This window comes from Glossina fuscipes, unplaced genomic scaffold (assembly GCF_014805625.2).
Source record: "Glossina fuscipes isolate IAEA_lab_2018 unplaced genomic scaffold, Yale_Gfus_2 59, whole genome shotgun sequence".
Taxonomy (NCBI): domain Eukaryota; kingdom Metazoa; phylum Arthropoda; class Insecta; order Diptera; family Glossinidae; genus Glossina; species Glossina fuscipes.
Window position 1 is genome coordinate 6,238,922 of NW_023998431.1, and position 18,562 is coordinate 6,257,483.

An 18,562-nucleotide genomic window follows, 5' to 3' on the forward strand; every position below is an offset into this window, starting at 1 on the left:
GTAATACTAACTAGCGAATTATGCGAACAACAAACTCATATGATATATAATCAATTCATTGTTTTAATATTAACTGTTTTTCAATAAATTATTGTCCGTAAACTAAACTTAAGCTTAATAATAAGTTTAAGGTTTTTGAAAGCTTTCTTTCGTTATCAGAGTAATAGAAGGATGGGTTGCACTTTTTTATTGGTTGTGCTTTTTTTGAACAAAAAATTGCTTCTTCGATGCGCAAAATTGTGGACTCCAGAAATAAAATTACAGATATCGAAGCGTACAATATTAATTCAAACTCACATCATCGAGAAACACCGTATGCCGTTAAAACAATGTATCACATCAGGGCTATCGACTTGTTTAACGGAAAAAACCTTTTTAGCATTTGTTAAAACGGAAAAAGCCAAAAATAACGGATGTTTGCGGCCTAAGAAAATTAAAACAAATTCGAACTTTCTTAGCTATATTAAAAATTGTCGAAAGCTTTAAAAGTTCTTACTTCCTTTTTTGGTTTGAATGTAATCATATATCGAACTAGCCATCATGCAGAAAACGATGAACAAAATAAAAGCACTGGAATAAAACAGACGAAGGTTTAGTTACAAAATGATTCTCAAAATTCTTCCATCCTTACATGGCAAAAATATCAATAGGGCGTAATTTTATCGGTTCATCAACTTTGCAGTATTGTTCATCGATCGTTCGGTTACCTTTAATGTCCTGATTGAAAATTGTTTTGATAATAGTTTTAAGTAAGTTATCTGCCATATTTGCTGAACACGAACTAGGCACACAGATACCTAATTCAAAGTATTCGGGATCTTTTTTCTTGTAACTGATGGCTCTACTAAGTTCAGAAGTTTTGTTTATTTTCTCAACGAAACCTTTAATAGGAAGTTTTGTCAAACAATATTTTCCTTTAAGCAGATAATCGCTGTCAAAGGCACGAGAAATAGAAATACATTCCTCAAATTGACCCATGCTTATGGTGTGGCCCCACATTAGGCCAAAAGGTAAACGACCCCATGAATCGGGAACTGAAATTGAACATACCAGTGATTTGAACGATTATCAAATGGGCTTAATTTTCTTATATGATAAGTGTATTACAAACTAAGTATACATATATATATACATATATATTTACACTTGTTGTAAACCCTCTTTTTAGTAAAACAACTAGTTATCAATAATTGTTTATTGTTATGTATTCAAGTTCATTATTATTTGATTGTTCATTTTGCCGTAAATCTTATTATAATTTTTGCTTTTCTTTTATTTCTTTTCAATTTGACGCAATATTGCTAAAGGAAGCCCAATCAAGATAGTAGCAATTTATTATTTATCAGTTTTATTATTACAGTTATATTATACGAAAAATTGTTAATTGATGTGCAATAAAATGACAATTCATTTTTACCGGCTTTGAACCCATACCACTTATCAATTAGAAGAAGGTATAGGAGATATTCGAAATTTTGCTTTATTAGATTTTTCTTTATAATGTTAAGGTTTCGCACAGCAGATGGCGTATACAGATGCACCTAAAGAAGCCTTTTTTTTTAAAACGGGGACAGCAATATTTTTGAAGATAACGCTAATGGTAGGAGGGTCACGTTTCTTATTTCTGATATTCTTTAATTAAATAAGGCACAATAGCTTGATTGTTTATTGTATATTTTTGCGCAACTCAAGATTATTTGTGATCATCGTTTCAATTGAAATCATTTTACATTCGAGAAAGATCGTTATGATTTTTAGTTTTCGAACTCTTCAATGTTCATTGCCACCACGTACGCCACTTGTGATATCATGTTATATTAAGTTCACGAATGTATACAACATCCGTAAGGACATAAGGTGGGTCCACTTATTGTTAAACCGATCGATTTAGAAGTATATTCACCTACAAATCGAAATTCGGGATATTTTGGTGATTTCGAAAGAAGAATATATAAAACGTAGATGATATTTGACCTCGAGATTTATTTGTCAGACCTTTCGATTTGAGACACGGGCTACTGCTAGAAATCCATGCGATTATTGACTCTCGCCATTTTACGTAATACACTTTCGTTTGCACTTGTTCAAACCATTGTCCTGACGACGAGTTGCCCTCCGCTTAGCCCGTTGCGGTATTTCTTTATGATTTTTTCAATCTTGTAATGAAATAAAAAATTGAAACCTTTTTGTATATCTTTAGATGATTTCCACAAGAGGTCCGTTCTGAAAATTTTAAAATATTCTTATCCCGGTTTTCTTTCTTTGCCAAATTCTCTAATCAAATTCATGCTCAGCCAATTTCTTTAAGTAGTGAATATCAAGGATTCGTTCGTGGGTGAATATTAATTTCTTACTTATTGTCAATTAAAACTAAGGATCTCGTGTAGATTTATTGCTGCTGCAATTTCTTTTATATTAAAATGAAAAAACAAATTCAACATAAAACTAGGCAAATTAAATAATGCCTTATTAAGTTATTGTGACATTTTTATTATTCTCGCTAATAAATATTTATATATACAACTTTGCATTGTCGATTGTTTAAAATAATTTTATCTACATATACTATAGCAAATATACTTATGTAACGAATGTTTGTGATGTTAAAATAATTATATTAAATAATACTAACTGCCGAATTGAACAAGCAGGAAGCTGCATATAATATAAAATCAGTTCGTTATTTTAATATTCACTGTTTTTCAATAAATTATTGTTTCAACTAAACTTAAGTTTAATAATACATCTAAACTAGGCTTTTTGAAGGTTTTCATTCGTTATGGGATCAGTGGAAGCTACGGTGTTAACCTTTTTCATTGTTTGGTCTCTTTTCTTACTACCTGAACCAAAAATAGCTTTTTCAATGCCCAAAATAGGGGATTCAAACGCTAAAGTAGCAAATATGGAAGCGCACAATGTCAAACCGAAGTCATGCCACCAACGCATTATCTAGAAACGCATAATAAGCTTATAAATTACTGCAATAAATTTTTATCAACTCTGAAAATCGCTTACGGCATCATAATCGGAAAAATGTGTATCGGTTTGCAAGCGAGCCGCATTGACCAACTGAACGATTCTATGAATAACATACATGCAATATGTTAAACGACTAAAGGCAGTAAAAAAACTCCAAGATAGAAAGTCATTTATTAATCCACCATGTCCGTTATAACAAGCCCAAACGATCCAAGCCATCGATAAAGCCCATGCTGCACGACTTAGTGGCTCGTAAAAAGCTCCTTCAATTATCGGAGAATCGGGATTTTCAGGCCGTATACGCCAATAGGGTCCCCAGAGATCGGTAAGCATAATACCGAACGCTAATAACCACCCACTGATAACCCATTGCTTAGCCAGCGGTATTTTTCGTCCACGATTTTTGGTAAATAGGAAGTAACCAAAGATAACACCCATTAGCCAGGTGGGAATTCGCGTATGAGTGGGATAATAGGTGAGACGTTGCCGTAAATCTACGTGTTCGTCTTGCACACGAAACAGAGTGAAATCATTAAACATAAAAGTGGTAAACGTGCACGCAATGCATAATAATACGAGCACAATCATAGGTGGTAATGACTTTTTACCCCATTTCCATAATGGTATTAAAAAGATGGGTGAAAATACATATAACTGAGTGTCAACAGCTAAATACCACGATTGACTGATGCACTAAATTGAGGAAAGCAAAGACTTTGCTTGATGAGTTTACTTCGGTCTAAACGACAGATAGTAGTATACTTACAATCTTATTCGGGAAAGCATAATTTTGCACATACAATAACGTGGCCCACCAAGTATCTTCACAGCGCTTATCCTGGGTACCAAGCTTCATCCACATTGGTCCGGCACCAGAATATTTATACAGCGACATAATATAAAGTATAACTACAGCTACTACTGGTGTTAAACGTATATATCGATGAAAATACATCATCGGTATATTGAGTTTACCTTTGCTATGGGAGTCGTAACGAATTTATGAGAATAAATAAATAAATAATAAATAAATATGCATTAGAAAACTTACGTTTTTTCCATTTCACGGAATGCGCCCCAAAGCATTAATAACCCCGACATAAAGAAGAACGTATCAACGCAAAGTGTACCGTTTTGTACTAGCATTGAAAAGGGTGTCTCTGTCCACTATAAGCCAAGAAAATCATATAAATCATGTCAAAAGCTGATACGGATGCTTAAATGAGCCAAGACATACCGTAAAAAATTTATTTTTATTAATGTGTGGCAAATCGTAAAAAGTCATGTATCCATGACCCATAACAACCCACATCATCGAGAAACACCGTATGCCGTTAAGACAATGTATCACATCAGGGCTATCGACTTGTTTAACGGAAAAAACCTTTTTAGCATTTGTTAAAACGGAAAAAGCCAAAAATAACGGATGTTTGCGGCCTAAGAAAATTAAAACAAATTCGAACTTTCTTAGCTATATTAAAAATTGTCGAAAGCTTTAAAAGTTCTTACTTCCTTTTTTGGTTTGAATGTAATCATATATCGAACTAGCCACCATGCAGAAAACGATGAACAAAATAAAAGCACTGGAATAAAACAGACGAAGGTTTAGTTACAAAATGATTCTCAAAATTCTTCCATCCTTACATGGCAAAAATATCAATAGGGCGTAATTTTATCGGTTCATCAACTTTGCAGTATTGCTCATCGATCGTTCGGTTACCTTTAATGTCCTGATTGAAAATTGTTTTGATAATAGTTTTAAGTAAGTTATCTGCCATATTTGCTGAACACGAACTAGGCACACAGATACCTAATTCAAAGTATTCGGGATCTTTTTTCTTGTAACTGATGGCTCTACTAAGTTCAGAAGTTTTGTTTATTTTCTCAACGAAACCTTTAATAGGAAGTTTTGCCAAACAATATTTCCCTTTAAGCAGATAATCGCTGTCAAAGGCACGAGAAATAGAAATACATTCCTCAAATTGACCCATGCTTATGGTGTGGCCCCACATTAGGCCAAAAGGTAAACGACCCCATGAATCGGGAACTGAAATTGAACATACCAGTGATTTGAACGATTATCAAATGGGCTTAATTTTCTTATATGATAAGTGTATTACAAACTAAGTATACATATATATATATATATATATATATACATATGTATACTTGTTATAAACCCTCTTTTTAGTAAAACAACTAGTTATCAATAATTGTTTATTGTATATGTATTCAAGTTCATTATTATGATTGTTCATTTTGCCGTAAATCTTATTATAATTTTTGCTTTTCTTTTATTTCTTTTCAATTTGACGCAATATTGCTAAAGGAAGCCCAATCAAGATAGTAGCAATTTATTATTTATCAGTTTTATTATTACAGTTATATTATACGAAAAATTGTTAATTGATGTGCAATAAAATGACAATTCATTTTTACCGGCTTTGAACCCATACCACTTATCAATTAGAAGAAGGTATAGGAGATATTCGAAATTTTGCTTTATTAGTTTTTCCTTATAATGTTAAGGTTTCGCACAGCAGATGGCGTATACAGATGCACCTAAAGAAACATGTTACTTTTGAAAAAAAACGCTATTATAATTGAATGGGGATCGTTGTGACTTTATTTAACAAGAATTTGCTACATATGTTTTCATTCACTTATTTTATTGGTAATTGCCAGAAGCACAGATCAGTAACTCTACAAAGAGTGTATTTATTCGTAATAAGTGCAAATTTATATATTTATATATATATATATATCTATATATCTAATTTGCAGTGAGTTGTTGAAACCGTGTTGATATAATTTTATATGATCTCGCGCATAGTTGCACAGCAGTATTACACGTAAGTGAGATTTTAAAGGCCCTTTTCGCGATACGCCGCGTGTAAATTTTTTATAATGTCTTTAAAAGGCGATAAATTAATTTAGAAATAATTTAAAAATTATTTGTTGACAAACGATCGACTTCTTTATATCAAAAATCTACTGCCTATAAGCATGTGATTTTTTTCCCTGAATCCAATTTGCATCTTCCAGAATAATGCTGATCGCAGGGCCTTTTGAATCGAAAACTTCTCATAGCGCATAGGTTTTGTGCGCTGCGATATTTTATTACTCTTCAATATTGAACTTTTCAACACTTAATTGTGTAATCAACAACTTTTTTGACTATTATTATTATATTATTATTATTTTTTTTGTTTATCCCGAAAGTACAAATTTTTATTTTTTTAAACCGTTACAGTGAATTCACCCTTAATTCTTAATTATTATAGTTTGAATAGTAAGGAATTTTTCATTAAAGATTATAGAATTATTGTTCCAGTCATCAAAATAAGTTTCTTCTTATCACTATCCTCCTTGAAACTTTACTAAGCTGAAGCAAATATAATTAATTACATTCCAGTACAGTAGCATGGGTAAAGGATAAGGCACTCAGTCTTTACATTGTTAAGTCCAAAGACGTCAAAGAATGTAAATATTTTTAATCGATATGAAGTTTTAAATTAATTTAACCAGGCAATATATCCTCGACTACTGATATTTACAAAAGCTTGAAAGTTTAGTCGAGATAGAAGGGTGGAAAGTGTGTCATCAACATATGATAATCTAAGAATTGGCCGAAATATCAAAGCTGGGTGAAAAAGTTTCCGGAGCTATCTACTATGCCCATCGTTACCAAAACACTTTACGACTTATTATGTGTTTTAGAAAAGAAATCCACGTATTGGCATTTGATACTAACTTGCACAGTTTCCTTGATTACATTTATTATTTTTGACCCCATCTAATGTATATTGAATCTTAATTGCTGCGTTTTCAAAATTTGAGTATGAGTCATACTTAGTTAATGTAATTCACTTTTTTATATCGATCGTATGGTGAAGGTTTACTAATTTTGTTGTTGTAACACTCGGAAATAGTCATCAAGGATTTTATTAAACAGAAATATTTTAGACGTTAGCATTCAGTACAGAATTATACAGCGCCGTCGGCTCACCTGCCTATTTTTAGAATTCTAGTTATCAAGAATGCACTTAGAGAGATGATACTTGACCTATACATTATATATTATTGAAACAGTTGGTCAGAATTATTTTAAAAAAGGTTATGATACGCCCGCCCATAGATACGCCAGCTGAAAAACTGCAAAAAGGAAACAACTTTTAGAAAGCATAAATACATAATACACTTTCACCAGCAATCTATTATTTATTGCAGATAGATTTCGAGACGAGATTTGTTACAACTATTTCTTAGATGCTTATAAAAACTTCATCATCAAAGAACAATCATGAAACTGTGTCCGCCGGTTGGTATACAAAGCGAGACGATTATATGCTTTTTACTTATTACTTTTTCAATGCATAACAAAAGAAAATGTTTAAAGTAGTAGAAATGCAGTATGTTTTTCTTACATTCAATAGCCCAGTCCTCAAAGTTTTGAAGGCCACTCAAAATTCTTCTTATATCAATGGCACATTGCGCATCATCGTGGTTTGTATTCGAGGTTATATTACTTAATATTTCAGATGGAAATTTCGAAGAACTTGCGAAATATTGGTAGCCCAACTCATTACTAAACGGAGATGCGGGTATTTGATCTGATAAGGCAGAGCCCGCAATAACTACCAATACGTTAACCAACCGCACAACCGATTGACTACGTAGGAACATTTTGCCGTTAAAAGATCGAAAATACAAAGTAACAAGCGGTATTAAAATAGTGAAACTAAACGTTTCACATGACATTGCTACCTTTTATAGCTTTAAAGGTTCTACCAATATTATCGCAAACAACGAAAAATTGGTTTAATTTTACAAAAGTTACACATTACACATTAAAAAACACTTTTATAATTGTATTTTACTAACATTCCAAATATATAAGTTTTATCTGATAACATTTAAAAAGCAAAACAAAAAAAAAAAATGGTAAAAAAGAAGAGGGACTTCGATTAGAAACTCTGAAAAAAAGCCATTCGTGGTCGTACTGATAATGTGTAACTCTCACTGACCGGTGGTATAATCGTACTACATAGATAGATAATTAGAAGGGCTACATATGTATTTTAATTGAGAATTTCTTTTATATATATATATATGTATATATTTATATATATATATGTATATACCAGTTGTCAGTAAACTAAATTAATCACTTGTTTCGTAACATTCAACAAAAAAAGAGAAGCTATGGTTGCCTTAAGAATAGCGTTCAAAGTTAAAAAAATAATATGCTATCGTGAGAGGTAGAAGGAAACTTCAGGGACCCCACAGAGTATATGTATTCTTGACCGGCATCGAATTTTTAATCGATTTAAACATATCCGTCTATCTGGTCGCTTGTCGCTACGTCTATCTATCGTCTTTTATATATGTTCTTCTGGCTGCAAAAATGAACCTATCAACTTAAAATTTGGCAAAAACATTGAAAGTTCTTACACGCAGGTTTGTATTGAAAATGTGCTAAATCGGTTGAAGTACTGCGCAAGCTAAGTACATATTTGTTGTTTGAAAGAAATAAAGAATTGGTTTTCCGCTCATTACTCATAAAGTACAGCACATAAATCTACGAAAATGTAAACGTATATTCTGCGGGCGATGCTGTAGTACCTGTACCGTCTTTTTGCTTGTCCATATGTCGGCCTGCTAAACCGTGTGGTATACGTGGTAAACATTCTCGTGTTCGCAAAAATGAAGATATCGCAGACAAATTTAGAAAGCAATTTAGAAATGACGCCTACAATGATCACACACTTATGCAACAAAGCCTGTGAACATCTTTGCTCCCCGCATTTTTTGCTTGTTACTAATATAGTACAACACGTACACCATATAAATTTCCACTTTTATTCTGAAAATGAAAAAAAATCAACCGCGGCCATAGCATACGAAAAATCGTAGTTCTTTTCGTTTTTTTTTAGTCTTTTTTATGAAAAAGACTAAGCTAGGCGTAAAAGACTTGGTCACGACCGAACATAATTTTCTTACATGCTTCTCTTTAATTTTTTCAAATAAAGTAAAAACGCTTGCTGTATGATTGGAAAAACGCTGACATTGTATAAATTGTTAATCTATAAGAGATTATAGGCATCTTTTCGTCGTGTCGTCTTTGATTAGAATTAAGTAAGGGAAAACTTTTGAAGCTCACAATATAGCAGCAAATAAATTATATGAGAAACTTTTCTTTAAAATAAGTCTTTAATTAAAATGAATGATTAAAAGAAAAAGTTCCAAATTTTCTTAAAAACTTGTGTTGCCTTAATGATGCTAGCTATAGATTCAACTACACGTACAATCAAGTTTTATGCATCCAGCTCAGAATACAAGGACTGCGTTTGCATTTTGTTTCTATACTTAAATGTTGGAATGTTGTTTGATCGTATATGTTTATTTGGATTTGAACATGTACATTGTATTGTAAAAAAAAAAAAGTTTAAAAATAAACAAAAGCCTTTTGCATAAGCCACAGTGCAAACGCGCTGATTGCGTTCAGCGCATAACTCAATTCAACTTTTTGACAGGCATGCCATATGATTTTTTGTATTAGCAAATTAACAAAAACCGCACACAATATATTACAAAACGATCAAATGCTAGAAGAAGAAACAAAGAGGGTTTATTCGAGTTTAAAAGTTATTTCCCGAAATTTAATTATTACATTGGATTATTTTAAGTGGTAATTTTAAAGTCGTGGATTCATTAATTCATTAATAGAAACATATGATGGTTTTCGAGACTATTATAAAATGGGATTATGAAAATTAGTGAGACAATTTTAGGAATTTACCGCAATGAATAAATGCCAATGATAAAAGGAAATGAGAAAGGGGGAAAGAGGATTTAAGAGCCATGTAAGAAAATATGGTAATTGTTGCCTATTTGAAACGCTAATAACGAGTGAACTCGGCTAGGAGAAGGGTACTCAACTCTGATTTTTAAGAAGAAAAGTCGGATCTAATATCTACTTCAACTGAAAGTGAACTTTGGATAGCAATTAAATAATTGTTCATGACAATATATAATGAGCAACTTATTAATTAACGTTCAACGTGTCTTGCTTGTGTTGCTTACATGCTATAAATTACAAGCGAAAAATTCGGAACAATATTTCGGAAGTCTTTGATGTACCAAGCGCGTTTGTTAAGAAAGTTTAGTTAAATTACATGCTTATTTTAATTAAACATTGCTAAGGACGATGGAAAACTTTACGTGATAATTTAGTTAGGCGGGGCAATCTCAGGAATGCTTATAAACATTAATAAAGGGCAAAGTTAATGAAGGGAAGATTGCCGTAAAAATAGTTTTTTTAAAGTAAAAAACATTTTTTTTTTCTTATAAAAATAGGTAACGATTCAATCTTAATTAAAATGCAAAAAACCAATTTAAAATCTAAAATATTAGCTAAATGAATTTGTTTCGTTCCCTTAAATACTTCCCGGTTTTTGATTGTCAGTGGCGAAGCCAGCAGAACTTTGAAAAGTTTGTCAAAAATTCGCTTCGGTAGAATGTACAAACCAAGCTATATGTTCAACTGCATATTATAAACAGACACAATTAATTATATTTTGACAGTTCGGGCATGATGCCAAAAATGGAGCTTGTATTTAGCGCTTTAGGTATTAAGTTAAATTGAAAATTTTACCATACAGATCTTAAAAATTAAAATAATTAGTGCATAAAGAAGAAACTTTCCAAATAAATCATCATAAGATCTATGCGGATTAGAACGAGACTGATTTTCTTTCCATAAATTGGTTATTTATTTATGCATGCAATTCAGCCATAATAACATAACAGCCAAGCAAATCATACGTGTAATGATATTAATCTTAATATAACAAATCTTAGGCTAAAATTAGGACACATTTTTATTAGGTACTAACAAAAGGATCAGAATCCCTGCATAAGCAGACAAAGAAAAAAAAAAGAAGTGTATACAAATCTAGCGTAGAGGTACACGGGTAATCAGTATACATCCGGGCTAAGAGTGACGCACTGAACCCATGCGCCGACCTAGCAAAAGCTAGGCAAGCGTTGATAGTAAACACATTTAGTTTAATTTATGAATTATACGAAGCTTTAATAATTAGAAGTTAATTTAGATACGGCGTAGGCAAGAGACACCTATTAAGGAGAGTAGGTTGGAATGAAATTCAACAAGAGTGGTTAGGAACATTGAGGTGAATCTCTTCTGATAAGACCGGTGAGTCAAATATACCGCTTATTTCTTTTAGAGAAAAGAAACAAGTCAAGAAACAAGACATCGAAACGGAGTATTCATGGCCACAAAGTTGCACGGTACGTATGGTGGGATCACCGAGGCGTAGTGCATTACGAGCTACTAAAACCGAATGAAGCTCTTACTACAAATGTCTACCGACATCAATTGAACAAATTCAACAATGTATTGGTGCAAAATAGACCAGCGATAGCGATTAACAGACGTAAAGTCAAACACTAAATCGATCTAAGCTCGACAATTTTGAATGAAAGCTATTGAAAATATTTCGGATCGGATCACTTTTACGACCCGTTCCCATATAACCTCTATCTTTGAAAAATCATTATATCAATAACCGTATTGAGCAAAGTGGTATACGGTATTAAATGTGGGCCAAGGCTCACTGTAGTGCTGTGCTTGTTTTTAATTAAGAGAAATTTCTTCATATATCTTTAGACAATTTTCATTGAATTTATTGAAGCATTTGACGAATATAAATCTTACAAATTTTCAACGTATGTTGATATCGACAATAGAAGAAAAACAAATGACATTCACTGCTTAGTCTTCACTTTTTTTTGTGTGAATAGATTTATATGTGTACATGACATATATGCGGGTAAAATTACGAAGTTGTATGTGCTCTGATCTAAAAAAATCTTATACAACCTTACGTCATCAAGAAAGCTTTGAAAACGCAAATAGAAATACACCGATGAAATGGTAAAGCACATCCTCACCGATGTCTCCGCCGTCTTGGTTTTTGAAATCCAGAAGAGAATGAATCGACTTTATTTCAGATTATTCGTTTCTGCATATAATCAATAATTTTTCGGCACAATTACGAATTTGGGGCAATTAGCAAATTTATTTTTCCGACAGATAAGAGTAGCGATAACATTTTTTAAGTCAACACTGATTGTCGGCGTATTTTTCTCATTATAAAACAATGCTTAATGAACCCACAAATTTCAAACATTTCCAATGTTTTGAAAATTACAAAAGTAGCGTCACTAAAACAGCTATAACTTATAAAACAGCTTATAGAATGTCATGAAGTTTTGAGACCTATCGTTTGAAAATCGGTATTGTCCAGAAATTGAAGCGTCTATTATGTGTGGCATTAAGTAGATTTGATTTTCGACCTTTTTTGCTACACGTATGCGCAAAAGATGCGAAAAAAACTCTCTCAAATCTGTCAAATCAACCGTAAGTTACTCGTTTGTATTCATTCTCGTTAGCATTGCGGTATTTTCTTCTCTCAATCATAAGTTCCAGTATATCCTCAGTTATTCATTGATTCTTTTGTTTATTCTGTTTAAAACCAATTTTATTTTCAGCTACATTTCTCAGGATCTTAATTGTACTTCTTGATCCGCTATGTGTATATCTTCAATGTAATTGCTTGAACGTATCGCTTATTCAGATACTAAATTGTTTTTGGCTTTATATTCCTTAGATTAAGACATTGATTTGTCTCGAGGGGGTGGAATTTTTAGTTGATTCTAGTTTCAATTTAACTGTACTCACTAGAAGAATATGATCCGAAGATACGCCTGCTTCTGGGAAGATATTGGTTCTTTTGACAGATGTTCCAAATCTTTTATTTATCAGAATTAATTAATTTGATGTTGGATGACATTTTGACCGGTTTGTTGTGAGGATTTTCATGTATATAACGGGCGACGAGGTTTTTTTGCTCATGTAATGTTTTGTGGTACTAAAGGAACATTTAGATTGGTGAATAAGAAATCTTATAAGACATGAAGGGACTTTACGTAACGCTTCAAATCCTACGCCTTTACCGGAAAATATGTTCACATATTTGTTCGCAATGTAAATTAAAATATATACATCGTTACATGTAGACTTTTGCAAAAGTTTCGCGTGTGAAAAGCGGTTTTTAAGTATATTTTAAGAAAAGTTCGTGCTGGTGATGGCATAACCTACATGCCTCTTGCGATCCGTCTATTCCTTTTTAGGACTTGTTGTGGTCTGGAGGGCATCAATGATTGGCGGGTAGCGACTTTTACTTAAACCTTGCACAGAGCGTCATTTCTGTTTTTGTATCAGAAATATTACAAGAAATAGAAAAGAAATTCATCCATAATTTGAAATTATTATTTATTACCCCCTAATAAAACAATTCGATGAATACATTTCAATCTTAAAATAAATAGTCTTTAATGGTTGTTTTTCATTTCTATTTCATGGCATAAAACAAAGTTGTAAACCACATAATTTAAAAAAATTTACATTACTTTAAGATAAACATATATTAGATAAACAATTTGTAAATTTAAAATAAACTGTATTTCTTCCTACATGTTGTTTTCTTTTTGTTTTATTTGTGTATATTGTACATGCACAACGTAGCGTGCATTTATAAAGAACCAATAATATACAAAAGGAGAAGAATTTAAAAACAGGACCAAATGGCACGCTCAGGAAAGGCTTTTATCAACAAACAAATATGCAACCATTAAATTGCAATAAACGCCCTTTATCAATAAGTTAGGTTTACGGTAAAATCTTTCTAAAATAAGCATTTTTATAAATATTATTAATTTTTTTGGCAATAGAAAAGTGATATATAAGCACCAAATTTTGAATAAAAGATTGCCATGACATTTTGGAAGCATTAAAAGAAGGTCAAATTGGGTTCTTTTATTTAGATGGGGATATTCCTAGCAGAGTAAATCTTGGCATTGTAAGACTAAGTGTCCCGACGGAACCAGTCGAGCAGCTTATGAAAGTTCTATGAACACTCCTACAGCATATATCTTTACATGAAAATCCTGCCAGTTCGCATTATATGACGATAATGTAAAATACTTTACAGTGTACATACAATATGGTTTGTGAATTCCCATAGAGCTTTGTAAAAATTCGGCAAAGTTGAAATTCCAACCCGAAAATGGGAGTAACGCCCCATTGTGTCAGTCCCCTTGTTTGATTCGAAGAAATATTTTATCATATAGTAAAAGATGTATGCGAACAGCTATCGTAATTTATGACAATTTATGACAATTACGTAGAGCGTACATTGCATTTAAGGTAGCGATACCCCCAATTAGAAGATAACCATAACGATGGCAACATGAAGGATTCTGTGATGATTTAAACTTTAATTTGTTTACGTGGAAATTGAAGCCAGAATTTTTATGTTCCTTTGCAACCTGTATGTGTTTCAACATGAATATACACAGTGAGTGTTTATTTTATACATAAAAAACCCCGTTGAGCACATTGCTTCAGTTAATAGCCACAATTTATATATCAAACAACAGTGAACAAAAAATACATTAGTTTGATTATCTTAACCGTACAAAATGCTGTTTTGGGTTTGTCAATGCGCTATGCTCGTACAAGGCCGGGCGATATATTTGTTAGTTCAACGGGTAAGTTTGGATACTATAAGTGCTTATGTGTGAACACATGTTTTATTTTGAACTCTTTTTAGCTGTTCTCATGTCCGAAGTCGTTAAGTTAATCACCTGCTTCGTATTGGTGTTTAACGAGGAGGGTAAAGACTTGCAGCGGTTTTTTCGAACGCTACATAAAACAATTATTGCCAATCCGATAGACACTTTGAAAGTTTGTGTACCTTCACTAGTATACATAGTACAAAATAACTTACTATATGTTTCGGCGTCCCATTTAGATGCAGCGACGTATCAGGTTACCTATCAATTAAAAATTTTAACAACAGCCATGTTTGCAGTGATTATTCTACGAAAAAAATTATTATGCACGCAATGGAGTGCTTTAATGATTCTAGTAATTGGTATAGTTTTGGTTCAATTAGCTCAAACGGTAACGGACAATTCTACTGAAGATATTGGTCAGCCTGAACAGAATCGTATGTTTGGCTTATGGGCCGCTTTGGGAGCATGCTTTCTATCCGGTTTCGCCGGTATTTACTTCGAGAAGATATTGAAAGGAGACGAAATCTCGGTATGGATGCGTAACGTACAACTGAGTTTATTAAGCATACCTTTTGGAATCGTGACTTGCTTCGTTAATGATGGCGGCAAAATATTCGCGAATGGGTTCTTCCATGGCTACAATATATTTATTTGGTACTTAATACTACTTCAAGCGGGTGGTGGGCTAATTGTAGCTGTCGTTGTAAAATATGCAGATAACATTCTTAAAGGATTTGCAACCTCACTGGCCATTATAATATCATGCATTGCCTCCATGTACATATTTCATTTTCATTTGACGTTGAAATTTACTGTAGGCGCTGCTTTAGTAATCACTTCAATTTTTATGTACGGTTACAATTCCAAAAATACATCTACTACCCAAAAACAGGCTAATTTCACGCAATGTCAGTCAGACGATGAAAAACTTTTACCGTAAATTGTCGGTACTGAAAACATTCAAATATCTGCATATTCGTAAATGAGCAAGAGAGTTGTATTCGCTTTGGAGCGAATCTTCACTATCCACAAGTTAAGAAAGACGTATTCCAATTGTTAAAATAAATTTTTTAATCAGTTTTCAAGTGGCGCTACTAAATAACATTCGCCTCAAATTTAAAGGTTTATACACATATTTTGCAAATTATTGATGCACTGCCAATTACAAATGTGTAGCTTTCTTGCTAACTGCATAACTAAAGTAGCATAGCAAATGTGGTACCACTATTAGCTAATGCTTTACGAATGTAACAAACTAAATAAAGAAAAATTGAGTTGTGGGGTATATATAGAAACATGGCGCTGCAGAACGCTTTAAGATCAGTAATTAGGCAGTATTCATTCATTATAAATGAAATCTTTCATATATTTGTACGAATCTACAATAAGTAAAATTTTATTTTACAAATAAACCGAAATATTAACTGACCGATAAACTAACTAAAAGTATTTGATTTTTAAAAAAAAATATAGTGATCCCTTTTAAAAATATATATTAACGTACTTCACATTTTTTGGGAAATTGCCAATGTAATTCGTGTATTTACATGTGAAATCCAAAGTGATATACGTTTAAACGGGGCAATTCCAACCCAAAGTAGGATCGTTTAATTGGCTCTGTATTTTGAGGATTAAACTGTAAATGCGTAACGACGGTCCCAATTTTATAGTCAGTTTTTTTATTACGTCGCTACGTTTTAGCAAAAGCAAAGACGTTCCGTCTATTTCTTGTTCCTTAAAGACGTGGGCCTCGTTCGGGAAATATTGGGAGAAATATTGCGTGACCTGATCTACTGACCAGTCCTTGACATCTGGTACATCGATGTCTTCGTCTGGGCTAGATATTATTGGAGCTTCGAAACTATTGGAACTGGAGGATGGGATATTTTGTACGTTGTTGTCCGATTTCTTGAGTCGCTTTTCCTCCTCAGCGTCAGCACAGTCAACGTCTTTTTGTACGTCAGGCTTTGTCTCCGTTAGAGATCGTTTCACTAATGTTTTTGTCTCAACTGCTGTAGCAGTTATATTAACGTTTTGAGATGATCCCTTATCATCACTTTTGGCACTACCGGTCCAAGGTGACGCAGATTCGTCCCCAATTATTTCCCGTATAGTTTTCACTGGTAAAGTGTTACCATTAATAATTCCAGGCACGCTGCATTTGTTACACTTCCAATTTCGCTCATTTTGTTGAAATTGTAAAACATTCGGTATATGGCAATTAGGATGGTACGACTTGAAGCACTTAGAACAAGTGATTAAATCTTTCTGAAAGTAAATACCTAATGTAAAGTTTGACTGCGAAATATCCTAAAAAACACTTACGTCAACATCTGCGTCTACATCGGAAATAGCGTGACACAACTCACAAACACGGCAATTTTCACACTTAAAATTTTGACGCAATACTTCAAAATCGTCGTAGTCAATTTTCAAACATAATCTATGAACTGGAAGGCCAAGAAAAACATTAAAGAAAATGATAGTTTTCAACTAATTTAGAAAATATAATATATACTTTTTTTCTCGCATAAGATACATGCAATAAGCTTGTTCTTATTTGCATATGAACTGCGTTTAGCTTCCCTTTTTTGACATACAATGCAGGCAGCTGGAGAAACTACGATATCGTCGCAAGCAACGGAAGCGCGCGAATATACGGGGCGACGTTCAGTTTGCTGTTGATTGGAATGAAGAGATGAACCTTGCTGACTATTATTTAGGCTGGTGACAATAGGCTGCCGTTGTGCACGGGGTAAATAATTATCTGAGGGATCAAACACTGCCTTAGGTTTCTGAAAATCAAAGTAATTATCGCAAAGAAATACATAATCTTTAAACTACAAACCTTAATGCGCCCTGTGGTGCGCACACTCGATTCACCAGAAGCAATATTGGAACTATTTGAATGACATCCACTTGCCAATTCTTCGCCCATAGGTATACGCAAGCGTGCCACCTTTTTCATATTCTACAAAAGATATGAGTTGAAAACTATAACCTTACAAAAAAATTTCTTAATGACAGCCAAGTATTGCTTTAAGATTGTTCGTTTATTAATTTAAGTAGCCGGACATTCAAAATTTGGCTTTCGAAATAAAAAGAAAATCCAAGCTGATTTATAAAGTTTCTATCCTTTCGCTTCTCTCAACACTAAAATATTCGAGTGATATGAAATCGACTACTCTTAAGTAGCAGGGTAATCACGTATCTGAAAGCTAACTTTCGTTCGTGACCAAGCCGGTATCTGATAAACGTTTTGTTCTTGATCGCGTAAGACTTTTGTGTCAATTTCGTTGCTATCATTTATGTGTAGATGAAAGAGCAGAAAAAAGAAAAATTCTTGTTTCTATTTAATTATGGCTATAAACATTCGAAAAATAACACCCGGTGCTCTTCTCTGATAAGTACGTAATGTAATGAAGTAGTGAACGAATATTTAGCAAGTAAGTTGGAAAAAAATGGAAAAATAAATATCAGAAAATTGATTATTCGCCTACTCTTCCCATATAATTAATATAATTTTGTAAGATGGAAAAAATATCAAATTTATATCAAGTGGAAAACATTTATCAATTAATTGTAATAAGTAAACTAGATTTTAGTGTATTTTTTAAATTGACAAAGTTAACAGTTATATTATTTCTTAATAGATCTGGCTGTTCGCGTACGTTTAGCTTGACTCTACACTCGAGCTCAAATTATATACGTTGATTACTTGTGCTCCGGTGGCTGCATTTGAAAGTTTACAAATTAAAAATCGGTGATCGATTAAAAGAAGAATTTAATTCAATGGACAGAAACGGTTTTAAATGCAAGATTGTTGACAATGTTTTAATGCATGATGCAATTATGATGTGATGCTTAATTATAATGATATAACCGCCAAATTTTTGCAATAATTTAGTTAAATCGTTCA

General features: G+C 32.8%; 4 protein-coding genes across 4 annotated transcripts; 1 reads left to right on the forward strand and 3 right to left on the reverse strand.

Moving 5' to 3' along the window:
- Window positions 1–6: 6 nt before the first annotated feature.
- Window positions 7–1,064, reverse strand: LOC119637477. Its single transcript, XM_038033502.1, has 3 exons — window positions 632–1,064; window positions 497–570; window positions 7–424 (listed from the first exon to the last, which is right to left on the reverse strand). Exons 1-3 carry the CDS (start codon window positions 997–999, stop codon window positions 294–296), a joined length of 573 nt encoding a protein of 190 aa, XP_037889430.1. The 5' UTR covers window positions 1,000–1,064; the 3' UTR covers window positions 7–293.
- A 1,478-nt stretch (window positions 1,065–2,542) lies between these two features.
- Window positions 2,543–7,700, reverse strand: LOC119637465 (nose resistant to fluoxetine protein 6-like). Its single transcript, XM_038033485.1, has 8 exons — window positions 7,407–7,700; window positions 4,624–5,026; window positions 4,489–4,562; window positions 4,217–4,416; window positions 4,031–4,146; window positions 3,746–3,959; window positions 3,016–3,672; window positions 2,543–2,949 (listed from the first exon to the last, which is right to left on the reverse strand). The coding sequence occupies exons 1-8, from the start codon at window positions 7,663–7,665 to the stop codon at window positions 2,752–2,754; spliced, it is 2,121 nt and encodes a 706-aa protein (XP_037889413.1). The 5' UTR covers window positions 7,666–7,700; the 3' UTR covers window positions 2,543–2,751.
- A 6,605-nt stretch (window positions 7,701–14,305) lies between these two features.
- Window positions 14,306–16,083, forward strand: LOC119637449 (UDP-N-acetylglucosamine transporter). Its single transcript, XM_038033468.1, has 3 exons — window positions 14,306–14,423; window positions 14,506–14,616; window positions 14,679–16,083. Exons 1-3 carry the CDS (start codon window positions 14,399–14,401, stop codon window positions 15,581–15,583), a joined length of 1,041 nt encoding a protein of 346 aa, XP_037889396.1. The 5' UTR covers window positions 14,306–14,398; the 3' UTR covers window positions 15,584–16,083.
- A 47-nt stretch (window positions 16,084–16,130) lies between these two features.
- On the reverse strand, window positions 16,131–17,800 carry LOC119637448 (polyhomeotic-like protein 2). Its single transcript, XM_038033467.1, has 4 exons — window positions 17,492–17,800; window positions 17,162–17,438; window positions 16,969–17,093; window positions 16,131–16,911 (listed from the first exon to the last, which is right to left on the reverse strand). Exons 1-4 carry the CDS (start codon window positions 17,609–17,611, stop codon window positions 16,216–16,218), a joined length of 1,218 nt encoding a protein of 405 aa, XP_037889395.1. The 5' UTR covers window positions 17,612–17,800; the 3' UTR covers window positions 16,131–16,215.
- Window positions 17,801–18,562: the final 762 nt, after the last annotated feature.

What these genes read in the sequence shown, in the direction of transcription:
- LOC119637477 (XM_038033502.1), bottom strand. Translation starts at nt 999, where the DNA reads ATGTGGGGCCACACCATAAGCATGGGTCAATTTGAGGAATGTATTTCT. An exon ending in CCTATTGATATTTTTGCCAT is followed by an intron (nt 571 to 631) that starts GTAAGGATGGAA and finishes GTTTTATTCCAG; the next exon opens with TGCTTTTATTTTGTTCATCG. An exon ending in CATTCAAACCAAAAAAGGAA is followed by an intron (nt 425 to 496) that starts GTAAGAACTTTT and finishes TAATTTTCTTAG; the next exon opens with GCCGCAAACATCCGTTATTT.
- LOC119637465 (XM_038033485.1), bottom strand. Translation starts at nt 7,665, where the DNA reads ATGTTCCTACGTAGTCAATCGGTTGTGCGGTTGGTTAACGTATTGGTA. An exon ending in CCTATTGATATTTTTGCCAT is followed by an intron (nt 4,563 to 4,623) that starts GTAAGGATGGAA and finishes GTTTTATTCCAG; the next exon opens with TGCTTTTATTTTGTTCATCG. An exon ending in TTCCGTGAAATGGAAAAAAC is followed by an intron (nt 3,960 to 4,030) that starts GTAAGTTTTCTA and finishes CGACTCCCATAG; the next exon opens with CAAAGGTAAACTCAATATAC.
- LOC119637449 (XM_038033468.1), top strand. Translation starts at nt 14,399, where the DNA reads ATGTGTTTCAACATGAATATACACA. An exon ending in TTTCAACATGAATATACACA is followed by an intron (nt 14,424 to 14,505) that starts GTGAGTGTTTAT and finishes ATCAAACAACAG; the next exon opens with TGAACAAAAAATACATTAGT. An exon ending in TATATTTGTTAGTTCAACGG is followed by an intron (nt 14,617 to 14,678) that starts GTAAGTTTGGAT and finishes AACTCTTTTTAG; the next exon opens with CTGTTCTCATGTCCGAAGTC.
- LOC119637448 (XM_038033467.1), bottom strand. Translation starts at nt 17,611, where the DNA reads ATGAAAAAGGTGGCACGCTTGCGTATACCTATGGGCGAAGAATTGGCA. An exon ending in GCACCACAGGGCGCATTAAG is followed by an intron (nt 17,439 to 17,491) that starts GTTTGTAGTTTA and finishes TTTGATTTTCAG; the next exon opens with AAACCTAAGGCAGTGTTTGA. An exon ending in TATCTTATGCGAGAAAAAAA is followed by an intron (nt 17,094 to 17,161) that starts GTATATATTATA and finishes TTGGCCTTCCAG; the next exon opens with TTCATAGATTATGTTTGAAA.